This window comes from Rhamphochromis sp. 'chilingali' (assembly GCF_963969265.1).
Source record: "Rhamphochromis sp. 'chilingali' genome assembly, chromosome: 15".
NCBI lineage: Eukaryota > Metazoa > Chordata > Actinopteri > Cichliformes > Cichlidae > Rhamphochromis > Rhamphochromis sp. 'chilingali'.
The window spans coordinates 9149867-9163591 of record NC_137942.1 but is presented as its reverse complement, the minus strand read 5'-3'; the positions used below and the strand labels follow the sequence as shown (position 1 = coordinate 9163591).

Below are 13725 nucleotides of genomic sequence, written 5' to 3'. Positions count from 1 at the left end.
ACAATTTCTAATTGGTTCACTACTAAGTTGTCTGTTATGTGTAGAGACAACACTGATTTATCACTTTGAGTCCAAATAAAACTCTAAAAGTCCTTCAGGAAGCCTTCTCACGACCACTGTAAAAATTTCTGGCTACTTGGAAGCAAAATACAACATAAAGAAATGCGAGGTGGCTCAAGACTTGTATGTTAACAATGATTTTAAGAGAAGCACGGGTATGTATTAAATATATTTATATGAGAACATGCATGTATGTTGCTGCTTTGTTGTTAGGAATGTGATTTATCTTAGCCCCTTTGGAGGTCTTGTAACCAAACAACATTTAGTGCTGCATCAGTCTCCCTGCACTGCTTAGAAAACACAGCAGCCTGGTTATTGTTCAGTAGAGAAATGAAAGCACTGGATGTGCTCAGAGACTTACCCCCCACCCCCGCACCCCAACACTGTTTTGTTCATCAAGGGAAAATGATATGTTATTGAATCACTTCCCTACAATGTACTTAATGATGTTTTCCAGGCAGTATAACACATCATAACTCTACAATGATTGCCCAAGACAGACACAGTGAAGAAGCCAATTATGAGGAGCAAAATTGCCCAGGGTCAACAATTTCTGGATACCAGTCATTTTTTTAAAGGCACACTGATCTTTACGCTTCTTCCCTGAGGCAGGTGAGCCACTCGTCTTTGAAGCTGTGGCGAGGCGCTGAATGAAAGCAAATGAGGGCCTGTCAGAGATGACAGGAAAAACTCATAAGCTCCCAACATCTCAGTGGGTTTTACTGTGAAAGGAGTCCAGCTGGGGGTCCAGAGGGCAACACCCCCTCCTCCCACAGGGACAGTCTATATGACCACCCCAGTTGCTGCGACAATATTACTTTTAATGATGAAATGTCTGCGAATAGCCACAAAGAGACTAAATAAAACTAAAAACAGTTAAAGGACAACAACATAATGATGCAAGACAACCGCAAATAAGCATAAAACCACAGGGTGATTGTCTTACATCAGCCCATCGCTGCAGGCTGTGTGGAAATACAACTGCCCTCTTTACTCTTTTTATTTCAAAGTGCTCTAAAGTTTGTATTTGTTATTTGGTATTGATTTAGTGCTATTTAAGAAATAATTGGTCTATTAAGGTCTTGTACATGGTGTAAGGAGCTTGGAAAGAAAAGCGTCTGGACTTCTTTAGGTGGCTTGAAGACGTTTCACTTTTCACTTTTCACTTTTCTTTCCAAGCTCCTTAGACTACAATGACCTGGATGACTGAGAACCTTCACAGACATCTTGTACATGATTTGAGTCAAATGCATTTTTTGTAAATCTATAGATTTGCGGTTCCCAGCAACCTTTTTTCTCTTCAGTGGAGAAGACTAAGCTTTTGAAATGGGCACAGGTGATCAGCATTACTGTCTCCCTCTGTTGGTTCCTGGTATGCTGTATGCCATACACACATACCCACAGATATGCAGCCCTCTGGTTAACCACCTGTGACACTAAGACCTCTGAGGATGAGAGATGCTGTCCACCCCTGTGGTTGGATTTCATCTTTGCGAGGATGCGATTAAAAACAGCAGTGGCACGAAGTACTGCACCGGGGTTCCCCGGCCTGACAGCTCCCTTCCCACAGTCATGCAACCACTTTAAACCACACTCTCATCATCACGCTGTGTGTGTGTGAACAAAATTGTGTGGTGTACAGAGCTCAAAAGAAATGTTTTTGTCTACCTGCATCCCTTTAATGAGAATCATGATTGAATTGTGAACACTGGTGGAAATAAAGCCAGCAGACAGCATAATTGTGTAGGTATTGGTATCACAAATAATCACAGGCAACATACCAGACTTCTCTTTCAGAGATGTTGCCGGTTGGGGAGAAGACATAGCTCAGAACATTATCTGTGTTTTTCTTTCCTGGACATAGTTGATGTGGGAAAGTTTAGTTTTGATTGTGATGGAGGTCAGTGAGTGTATGCATGTGTGTGTGTGTGTGTGCAGTGTGCACATGTGGCTGTGAGAGAAAAAGCAAGAGGAGTGCCATTTATCGAGCAGAGGAGTCAGTTATGTAGGTGTGTGGGCTCTTATCACAGCAGCTGCCATGTAAACTCTTCTGTTGGTGCTGCAGGTGTTTCTGTGGAGTAGCATGAGAACAGCCTCCCACAGGAGCTTCCCAATGGGTGGGTAGTTGTGGGGCTTGAGAATGGACAGTTCAAGAGGAATCGGGTAAACATCTGCAGGTATCTTTGTTATGTAAAACCAGTTCATCAGCACTCCTGTGTTATACTTTTTTTTTTTTTAAACTACCAGAAATCAACCCATTCTGTGTGAGTCTGCCTGTGAATGTGTCATCGGCGCTGTCATTGTAGTTTTCAGTACTTTGGCAGGTGTTTGTATGTGTTTGCGGAATGTTTTTGTCCAAACCATTAAATCACAACCTGTGAAGGAGTCTCAAGACTTTACAGATGGGTAGCTCAAACAAAAACAAATGAATCTCAACAGGTTCGAGAACCCAAACCTCAGGGAGAAGGAAGATATTTGGAAACAAAAGATCTTAGAGTGAAATCAAAGCTTGAAACTTACTGGAAAATCTATGGCTGCAAACTATGGGTAGTGACTGGTAGAGATCTTGGATACAAGGAATTTAACTTCCTCTGTGGGTGTCTGGGCTCTCCCTCAAAGATGGGTGTCATTCAGTAGGAGTTTAGACACTAAATCTTCCACATTGAGAGGAACCATTGAGAAGGTTCAGGCATCAGACTTGGACGCCCTCTGGGTAACTCCTAGGTGAGATGTTTTAGGCATGTCCTAATGGGAGGAGACCCCGGGGCAGACCCAGGACATGCTGGAGAGATCATATCTCTTGGCCGGCAAGGGAACACCTTGTGGTCCCACTGGAAGAGCTGGAGGAGGTAGATGGGGAGAGGAAAGTCTCTGCTTAAACCATTCCCCCTGCAACCTGGACAAGTTGCATAAAATGAATTCAATTCATGTCGATTTACATTCAGTTTTATTTGTATAGCACCAAATCACAAGAACGGTCCCCTTGAGGTGCTTTATATTGTAAGGTAAAGTCCTTGCAATATTACAGAGAAAAGCCCAATAATCAGATCTTCTCTTGCAATTCGTACCCTCTTTCTGAACTTAAAACTATGCATACTTTAAGGTGAGCTGAGCCTAAAGCACAGATGACACAGGCTTTTGCTATAGTTGCATGTGTTGCAGGGGATAGAACCTCACCAACTCTCCACATCTTTTAAATCCCACTTGAAGACACATCTTTACGCCCTAGCATTTAAATGGGAGTGAGTTTATTACATTTTAGTTTTGTTTTTTAATGTGTTGTCTATTCCTTTTAGTTGTACTGCACTTTGATCAACCCATGTTGGGGGTGAGGGGAAAGAGAAGAGAGCAAATGAATGCACTAATGGACCTAATGTTCTATTCAGTGTGTAAGCTCATGAAGTCATCAGGATCAATTAGTGAGGTCACTGAACAAGGGAGACGGGACTATTTTGCTGCAAATTTATTTAAAACCGGATAATTTTTCTGAGTCTTCCCTCGGTGACGATGAAAAAGAATGCAGGCTTAAGCCACTGCCTGTGATCTTCAATTTTTAGACCAAGCTACATCCATCTATTAAACTGTCTACAGTGCTAACATGCTTAAAAACACCATAAGCTTAGAAGGATTTAAATTGGAATTAAATCAGTTCAGTTTAGAAGAAATGAAATTAATTTTTGAAAAATGTGAAGATCCACAAACGGTCAACGATGATATCGGTTCCCTCTAAGAACCATGAGGCTGCTTATCCCTTCCAACTCTGATTTATGAGAGACAAAAAGAAAAGAAAATGATTTCAATGTTTTATTGACAGACAAAATAGATCCTCATTCATTCTTCAGTTGATTACCTTGTCAGTAAATTTCAGCTCTAAGGCAAAGCCTGTACTCCAAGTTTCATATTTTTCCTTTGATTGATTTAGTATCCTATATTAATTTGTATGAACTAATCATTTGTATTGTAATACCTGTCAGCTCTTCTTGTTTTTCTCCATCCGCAGGTGAACAAACCAAACTATTCATCATTTAAACCTTGTGCCCGCTTAATTGACCATCAAACAGGCATGCGCTATCTCATCACCTACTGCGAGGAACTCAGCCACCATCCCAGTCCAACCCAGCCCTCTGAGTTCGAGGTATGCACTCAGCCTTGTCATAGCTCTAGGCAGTGCATGTTCTTGTTGTGGGTTGAGCAACTGCATTAGTCATTTCACATTCCAAATTCCTACCCCATGCTGTATTCACAACTCTCTGTATCTCTCTTTTTCCTCTTCTTCTTCACCAAATCCATTCCTCTCCTCGTCGTCTTCATTATTTAATTATCTCCGTGTGATGTCAGGGTGTGGGGATTAGGCACAGCTCCAATGCTGTCTAAGAGTCTCCTCTCCAGAGGCGGAAGTCTTGTAGGGTGTAGATGTTTGACCTGGGGCTCAGAGGTTTCGATTACAGGACAGGACTTCGCTTTGTGTCCTTGAGCAAAGTATCTACCAAGCCTTCCACGCTTGAGTTAACATCTACTGTTCTTACACAAATGAGTGATGTATAAACCTGAAAGCTATGTAAGTCTCTATGGATAATATCTTTTTGCTAAGCAACGCAAATATAATACATATCTGAAAAAATGCCCCAGCCCTGATTTGCCAATTCATCTTCATCTATCACAGCATGGTGCACTGCTGCAGCCCAACCCGGCATAGTAACCTTTACCTGAACCAAGCCGGTGAAGACACAGGAGATAGTGTTACCATCAGCCTTAACCTACATTATCTATGTTATTCAGTGTCTCAGGCAGACAGAGAGAAGCTCCGGCACATGGCAGGGTGACTATAGCCCACACCCGCACATGAAGACCTCACTACAAACACGGCTGAAGTGACCACAGGTGTGCACTCGTCAAGTATGCTCACACACACATATGCAAAAACTGTTTCGCCCTCACCTGTCTGCTGTCAGGACTCTTTCAAACACATACACAGGCGCTTGGCTATTGCACCTCTGCTCAGTCCAGCCTCCCCACCCAGCTCAAAGCTCCCCACCCCTGGGGCTTGTGCGTGCGAATCCGGCCGTGGACTCAGCAGCCCCCATCGCTGCGCCCCCTCCAGTGAGGGTAGTGAGGGAAATGAAAGCTTTAGGAGTTCATTATAAAACAACAAGAGCAGCAGCAGGGGATAGGCCTCCCGGGGCCACAAGCTATCCCTTCTCATCCCTCCATCCTCATCTTTTTCCTTCATGTCCCTCAATATCTAAACCCTGCTCCACCTTTCTTTCCGTGACACACTCCGCCGTCTTGCTCTTTATCCTGCAGCTTTTTAATACATGACATTCATGATGAATAAAGTTAAATATTGATCTGGATTATTATAATATGATGAGTTAATGTGGTGAGTCAGTAGTCTGACCACACGAACTGGTTTGACCTCAGTCATTGGAGAGATGCTGACGCATTTTGTGTACTGCTGAACTGAATTTTTCAACTTTATTGTCTGAGAAGGGAAATTCGTTTTGCAGCAAAGGACACATTCAAAAGTTCAAAGAGGCAATACAATATAGTTGCTGGACAGACCAAAGAATCTTGCTGCGGTCCAGTGGAGATCACATATCACTAAAGTATGAACTCTTCAATATCTAAAAAAAAACCAAAACTGCCCTATTTAACCAAGTGATTCTTTAAATGATCATGTTAGCTTAAGGCTTTGGGAAAGTATGTGAAACTGTCCTAAAGACTATGGGAAACAAAAAAGGTGAAATATCATAAAGTCAGAGTTAGAGTAAGCCGCTGGTGATTCATAGTAAGCAGTGGTGCATTTTATTGCTTGAGGTAAAATACCTTTAAAGGCTCTGCAGTGGCTTTAACGAGCTGTCAGAATTCAAATCACTAAAGCCGGATATGTATCATAGTGAAAATACATGAAGTTTAGTAAAACTGAAACTTTGAATATTTGCATACATATGTTTGGTTTTGGAATAGTTTTCGACAAAAACAAGAAAACATTTAAGATTTTTTTTCTCTATTACCCAAGCTAACCTTTCCCTATTTCCCCAAGGTGACATTTGGCTCTCCATAAAGTTTTGCCATTAAAGCAAACAGCTGTTTTTTTCTTCTATGCAAGGTAGTCCTAAAAATTCATTAAAATATCTGAACAGCCAAGACAAGTTTACTCATCTTACTTAAAAACTAATTTGCCCCAACAATAACTTGCTCTACATCAATAATATAAAGTAATTAAAAAAATTATCTTATAATTTACTGCAATGCTTTGGGTTTTAAGTGAATGTTCTAATAAGGAATAATAATGCGTAATCACAGTAATTAGAGAGCAACATCAAAAGCACCAGAGAGCACACTATAAATACCTTATACAATAGCCCTCTGTATGCTGTAGGTTCACTGATGCCTTGCAAATGAGTGGAAAGTTATGATTCAGGGATAATAGCACATAAACTGCTCTCATCATCGTTGTGGGGCGGTCGATTGTAACTTTCTAATGGTGAATTGGGGGTCAAATGCTCTGAAAGACAGCGCTCCTCTGAGTCACCACCTTTGTCATCATCTGCATTATGGTTGTCATCGCGGCTGGTGCGCTGGCCAGAGGCACAACACCTGTAAGCGTGTTCTCCGCGCACGCAGCCCTCGCCTTTCGGTTGGGCGGTTGATGGCGATGCAGCACGACCACAGGATTTTCAGATGAAAAGGAGGCCAGGCCACCATGAGCAGGAAGTGGTTTTTTGCTCAGTCGATGCACAGAGCCGTGTTTCGGGCAGGTGTATTGCGCTCGCTTCCTTGTTGCGTGTGAAGTGTGTGTGTGTGCGCATGGTTTAGTGTGTTTGCCTGCAGCAACTGAGCAAGACACAACAAACACGTAGGCCTTGTGACTCGTTGTCCATTTATTAACCTTATTTGTTTTAAATAAGAATGTAAAGCAACTAGATTTTTATAAAAACTTGCTTTGGAAAAATGAGTATTCATATATTACCAAATTAAAAAGAGCTGTACAAACATCTCAAATATGATATTTATAACGAATGCAGAGGGGAAAACATGTATCTACAGAGAGGATAACTCTGCATAGCTCATAAATCTTACTGATATTTGCCAAAAGATGAAGTGAGGTAGAAAATTATGATTCCACATTGTCAGACGCCAGGACCCCTGACATGAGTTATACTCAGATTATATATACAGTTCAGAGTCCCTCAGAGAAAACATTAACTGGCCAATAAAAACAAACCTTTGGGGTCCGGCACGCACTTTTGACCTGCACACATGGACACATTGAAGTTGAATATATAAGGGTAGTAAACTGGGTGATTGTCTTTGATTAGCAATTTTAGCAAATAAGGAGCATGATTAGCCCACTTCAAAGGCAGTCAGAACAAAGACGTGGCTAAATTAGACTTTGAAGACCAAATGGTTCGGCCAAATAATTTTAAACTTGAAAGCATAGCAAAGTGTGTGTTTCTATAAACAGCAGAATTAGAAGAGCCAGGCTGGTATGCTGATAAATTAAGCAAAAAAGTGATCTTTAACCACAGTGTTTGGTGTTTCCCTCACTATTGCCCCAGGTATTTCCCTTTGTTCTACTGAGCCCACATTAGTCCACATGTAAAGATTTCCATAGACATTTCCATAAGAGCAACTGAAAGCCAGCTTCTCTGCTTGCACAATAAGCTTCTCATGCATCAGTTACAATGTAGGTTGTGTGGCATTAATCACTGCTCAAAGCTTCCAGTGATTCTTTCTAATCATATATTTAGGCCTAAAGACAAACAATTCATAATGCACATAGGATCTCATGAAGCAAGAGCAACTTAAGTGCTTTTTAGTCAGGACTGAACTTTAGCTAAAAGTTCACCACAGCAGACAGAAAGTCAGACAGGTAGGTTCCTTTAAAGGCTATTTTAGCCTCATTGATAACAATTGATTCCAAGAATTAAAATATAAAGCAGCAGTACAACAAAACTGGCACAATAAATAGTGAAATGGAGGGAGACAATTACAACACAACAAAATCCCTTTTAGAGCTTCCTTGCAGACAGGATTCAGCATCCGATGTCTTCCAGTCCGGTCCAGTACCTGCTGTAAGAGCATTTTCCCTCCTCATCCTCAGGAGAGTGAGATTTCAGTGCATTCAGCGAGAGAAAAGCAGGGTAGTTTGAAAACATCCTCACCTACAGTAAGCTGTTGCATATCAATTTAGTGACTATAACCAGCAGTATAATATTATTACATTTGTATATTCCATGCAGTTCACAATCCCTTAGTGTTAAGTGTCTATAGGAGATTACAGTTCAGTCCTGTCCATGATCAGTGATTCATTTTTTTTTAAATCACATTTTCCATTGACTCAAAGGATCATTCTTCAGGTCTTTGCAAATGTCTTTATCTCATCATGCAGCTATGCATTTTTGCAGGTATATACCTCCTCCTCTCTCACACATGTCTGACACTCCACGTGGCAGCACCAGCGTACCTGGCAGTGGCAAGACAGGCTGGTGAGGCGCATGGCTGTGTTATAACCACGTCCGCAGCACAGACTCTGACAGCTTGTGTCTTTGGCGCACGAACGGCCACCTGTACCAGGGGAGTAGCGAGAGGGCCTGCAGAAGCTGGGGGAGTCTTCCAGGTAGACCAGGTCGGTAGTCCGGAGGCTCTGACCTTGGCGACGGGGGCTTGCGAGTTCGGTCTCCCCGGTGGCTGCGTTGGTGACGCTCAGCACTCGCACAGCAGTGTCGTATCGATACTTCAACAGGCGTCCAGTGTCGTGAAAAGGAGACAGCTGCTTCCAGCAAGTCCGTACAGCACAAGAGCCGGAGACACCATGGCACTTGCAGGTTGTTTTCAGTCCGCTCTTCACTGCCTGGGATAAGATGGGAGGTTGAGGGGGGTAGGAATTGGAGGGAAAAAGGGAAGAAATGTCAGTTCCTTCACTTTGATTCATTACCTGGCCTCTTATCTGGGAGGTCTATCTGGCAAGAGTGAGACAATTTCCTGCAGGGTGCATAGGGGGTTAGGAGTGGTGGTCCGCCAATATGTGCCTTTAGCTCACCTCAGTCAAAAATTTGACATAATGGATTGAAAGATGCTGTTCAGCATGTCATATTTCACCCCGCATTTCTCACTTGGACAGCTCTTGCTATTTTTTTTTCCTCGGTGTGTTGAAACTAGCTCTGTCGGCTTCTCTCCTGCCTCTTTCCTAAAGCCTGAGGCAGAGGTGACAAACAGGGGCGAGTGGAATCTCTCCACCCTGTTTTTAGTACATGCCTGCTCATGGAAAACATCAATAAGAATTTCTGCGCAAGAAGTGCCAAAAACATAATGCAGCATTTGGTAGTGGTGCCCCTCATTTAGGTTAATAGTTCACTGAGCTTGATGGTCAGTGATGAGAGCAATCACTCAGCCTGAGAGCTGCTGTCTTTGCAGAGGCCAGAGACAGGTCATACAGAGAGACCCAGAGGGTACTTCTAGGTACTTCTGCTCAGTTCCTCCTTTTGCAGGCATGAACCCCTCGGGGGCTTCAGAACACCATTAATGTGAGATGAGGGATGCCGACCACTTTAAGTTTTTGTTAACATGGCTCCTGGTCTCTTCTGGCCACACTGGTGTCAACTGAGGAAAACATTTAACTCAGTAAAGATTAGATAAGATAGTTGTGTTTTTCCTTTTTCTCCACATCAGCCTTGTCTAGGTGTGAGCTACAGGAGTAGGACCCTGGGGCCTGCTATTTCACAGCTACACAGTGGTGGTTATGAACATTAGGTGGATTTATGAAGAGCACAGTGATCCAGTAAGTGGAAAAAAATGCTTGCTCGTATATTAAAAAGAGGCCACGGTTATAATCGTTCTCTCTGAAATGAGACCTTTAATTTTCTGCTGGCCCGCACAGCAAGCTTTATCATGCCTGAAAACACCTGGCTCCAACCATCCCACAGCCATCTTGTCTCCTCACTACAACTGCCTCACCCTCTGCCTCTGTATTATCCGCTCGGGCCGATGACAGCACCAAATCAGAGAGCATTTATCTGGCTGGCACCATGAAAAATATAGAGGCGAGGATTACAGTTCAATAACATTTGATACTCGGGACTGCGTCAGAGGTGTAATTGTCAGGTAAAATCGCAGAACAATTAATCGAACTGAGTGTTGCTAAGGCGTACGTTTTGTCGCCTCAGGCTTCAAGGAGTAAGCTGTTTTGCTGCAGAATAATTGATGTAATATTTCTACACTCACCCGAATTCCAACGTTGATGTTGTGGGCATCCACCAGAGCCCTCAGGTCCTTGCTGACCCTCTTTTGGCCGAGGAACTTTTTGAGAAACTTGGTGCTGTATTTCAGGTTGTCACCACAGACCCCCCACTGCCACGCTTCCCGATGCTGGATCCCGGGGGAATCGTCACAAGTGCACCTCTCCATTCGACCTGAGCTGCATGCTTTGGCAAGTGCATGGGTCAGTGCTGCAGAGGACACAGCCAGCAGGAATGCAGTCTCCTTGAAAGCTGTGGCAGAGGGATCAGGGGAGGTGGAAGAAAAGAAAAAATATTTAAAGCTACATTTTTTCAAGGCTTTGGATGCAAAAGCTATTGGTGCTCTGAAACATTTGCTCTGAAAGAACAAAATTTACGACAAAATGCTTTTTGCGTCACCGATTAACCTTTTAAGCCAGAATGTTTACAGAGGACTCGATGCGTTGTCAGGGTTTACAACAACATCAGCAATTCTGCAAGTTTTCTTACGTTGCAATTCCTCTCCTGACATTTCCTTTTGGTTTTGCACTGTTATTTGCTTCACCCAGAGCCATCACCATGGTATATTTTGATCCAATTAATTATTATTTTGACTAGGAAGGATTTTCCCAGATGAAAGTGGGTAATCACGCCACCCTTTTCCTCTGGGAATGGCCACTTTCCCGAGATAAAAATAACCACAGGGCTTGAGCACTCTGCACCGCACCACATTTCTTGGCTTTCTACTCCCTCATTACCTCTGTGCTGACCTGTTCATGTTCTCCCACACGCTGATATCCATATGCATAAAGCTTAGAAGATCCTAAAGGAGTTTATGTGCACAGGAGGGATTTTGAGCTATATGCAATATGGTGATCCAACGGTAGCTAATCAATAGGTGTATCAAGCCATGTAAATTATAAAGTATTCAAGTAAGCAGCTTCTCAAAAACTTTAAAAGGTTGTATCAAGTCAAGGGGTTCAGAGGAGTTACCGAGTGTTATCTTGACACATTCTTTGGTATACAGAATGACTTAGGAACATTTTTAACTTTAAATGAGATGAAGAAAATTAATTTTGTCACTGGTTTTCTCAAGCAAAATAACTTACCAAGCTTTTTTTTATATACAGGAATCATTTTCAGCACTTTGCTGCAAATAGTTGAAGCTCATGTCTCAATTGTTTATTTAGAAATGCAACAAACGACTATTAGGAACAAAACAAAGAACCTGTAAAACCTTATAAACGGGTGTATATTCAGTTTCTATCTTGTACAGCATGTAATACATCTTATTGAAAAAGTTGCTTCCCTGTGTGAGAAAGGGGCTTGTAAAATGTTGTATTGTTTGAAATAAAATAGAAAATATCAGTTTAATTATTTCGTTAAATTTGAACAAGAAACCTTATTGTTTACAAACTTTTACAGCTGTTAAACTGGTGGTAAAACGTTTACGCATAAATTTTTTTACTGGTTCATTTTTCTCATTTTCACTTTTTGATTGATGAGCTTATGTCGACAAAAACATGCCTGCAGCACTACAGGTGTGCTTATCTATGAAACATCCTGTTCTTACTGCTCAGCCATGCACTGCAGGTAAATAAAGACGAAGACATATATAATTTGTAGTTAGATAAAAGAGAATTTCCGACTTTCTCAGTGACCTTGAGCAAGAACCCAAAATTGAGGAAAGTGTTAAAGTGGCTCACCTCTTTTCAGAAGACTTCCCCGACCATCCATGCTGCAGTTCCAGCGTTCGTTTCTGAACTGATACCGACACTCAAGGAGGCTGAGGCGCACCGACTCCCGAAGCGTCTCGGCTAAGCCCGGCTCCCTGCGACAGAGTCTCTTCTGTCTCCTCGTCAGAGTCATTTGTTCGCACTGCTTCAGGTGGGCCTTTCCTGATGGAGCTTCATTGGAAAACGGAGCTGGTAAAAACACCAGAGGTTCCCGACCTGTCAGTCTAGGATTATAGAAGAGGGGGAAAAATCACATTAGAAATTGTATGTGTGTGACAAAATACACCAACACTGCGTCCACAGTAATGAAACTATTCTGTCACCACTCCAGCATATGTTGTTATTACAAATGTGTTCCCACAACGGTATTTTCTCCCTCGAAGAAAATCCAGGAATAAAACTTTTATGTTCATTTACCTTAAAATACATTTGAAATTGCGAATATGGATTTTTTTTTTTGTTTCAGTGGAACATATTAGCGTGTACATGGACTTCGAACAGCCCTATAAAAATATAATTACGCGTGCGTAATTCAGCTAAAGCTTGTAAAGGTTGTGGCTGTGGTCACTTCTAATGATTTAAACAGAAAAGCCAAACAACCGAGATGAAATGTACAAGTAAAAGTTCATTGCCTGACCCAAAATAAGCTGCAGTGTGCGACAGAAGGATGCAGAGTGCAATGATTCGCAATAGGCAGGCGGTCCTCGGGAGCCTGGAGCGCATGATGCCGGGTTGGCGCTGTTCCTCATCTCGCTGATTCTTCAATAGAGAAAGTCCGTGCCGTTTGCTCGGCGCTTCTCTTTAAGGGGCCCCTCATGCACTCAGACCCTCAATCCGCTGCGCCAGGCGCCCTGGTCCGCTGGGAGGCAGGACTCTTAGGGGAGGGTACATCATCCTGCCGCACTGTCATTGGATTCTCTCAACATTGCTACTGTATGTTCCCTCCCACTGTAACGCCACCCAGAAGATGCAAGATCAGCTCATAATAATAATAATAATAATAATAATAATAATAATAATAATAATAATAATAATAATAATACAATTAAAACTTAATTAAAGTCGTGATTGAATCTAAAGTTTGAGTAGGACTGTCAGTTACCTGAAGCAATGAATAAACAGTAGAACTGTTCAGACATAGGGTCTATATGCATGATGATGGTTATCTAACAGCAAGCATCTGTCTGATCAAAGGGGCTCAGAAAGCAAAAAGATTTTTTCTTTGCTTAACATATAAGTTCTTATATTGTATTATTAAAGAGTATAAATTCAGTGATCCTGCAAACACACTGAAAGAAAAAAAAAGGATTTAAAAAACCCCCCGCATGGCTAGAAAGCAAAGGATCCGTGTCTGAAAATAGTTCTGAAATTAAAGGACAGAATCAGACACTGAAGTCTGTTATTCCAATCAAACCTATTCCATCTGGTCCCAAACAGTCGAAGGAAAAAAAAAAGAAAAAGAAAAAACAGGCATGGATGGAGCCCCATCTAGAGGATTTTTGAAATAAAGAATAAATCTGGGAATACAAATGAACGTAGAGACAATAATACTAATGGTTTGGTTGTGTATCTACATTTGATTCACGTTTAAGCTAAAGAAGGAGGCATGGAGGGTTTTTTTTTGTTAAGGCAGTCCCATCCTTTAATGGAAAAGTCTGTCAAATTATGTTGTAAATTATAGCTTAATACTCAATAATATTACTTTATCA

The 13725-nt window shown here is 42.0% G+C and overlaps 1 protein-coding gene across 1 annotated transcript; it reads right to left on the bottom strand.

The window, feature by feature from the left end:
• Window positions 1-5855: 5855 nt before the first annotated feature.
• On the bottom strand, window positions 5856-12860 carry wnt9b (wingless-type MMTV integration site family, member 9B). Its single transcript, XM_080906209.1, has 4 exons — window positions 12654-12860; window positions 11987-12240; window positions 10288-10553; window positions 5856-8917 (listed from the first exon to the last, which is right to left on the bottom strand). Exons 1-4 carry the CDS (start codon window positions 12737-12739, stop codon window positions 8456-8458), a joined length of 1068 nt encoding a protein of 355 aa, XP_080762335.1. The 5' UTR covers window positions 12740-12860; the 3' UTR covers window positions 5856-8455.
• Window positions 12861-13725: the final 865 nt, after the last annotated feature.

What these genes read in the sequence shown, in the direction of transcription:
- wnt9b (XM_080906209.1), bottom strand. Translation starts at nt 12,739, where the DNA reads ATGCGCTCCAGGCTCCCGAGGACCGCCTGCCTATTGCGAATCATTGCA. An exon ending in CACACTGCAGCTTATTTTGG is followed by an intron (nt 12,241 to 12,653) that starts GTCAGGCAATGA and finishes CTATAATCCTAG; the next exon opens with ACTGACAGGTCGGGAACCTC. An exon ending in GGGAAGTCTTCTGAAAAGAG is followed by an intron (nt 10,554 to 11,986) that starts GTGAGCCACTTT and finishes CCTCTGCCACAG; the next exon opens with CTTTCAAGGAGACTGCATTC.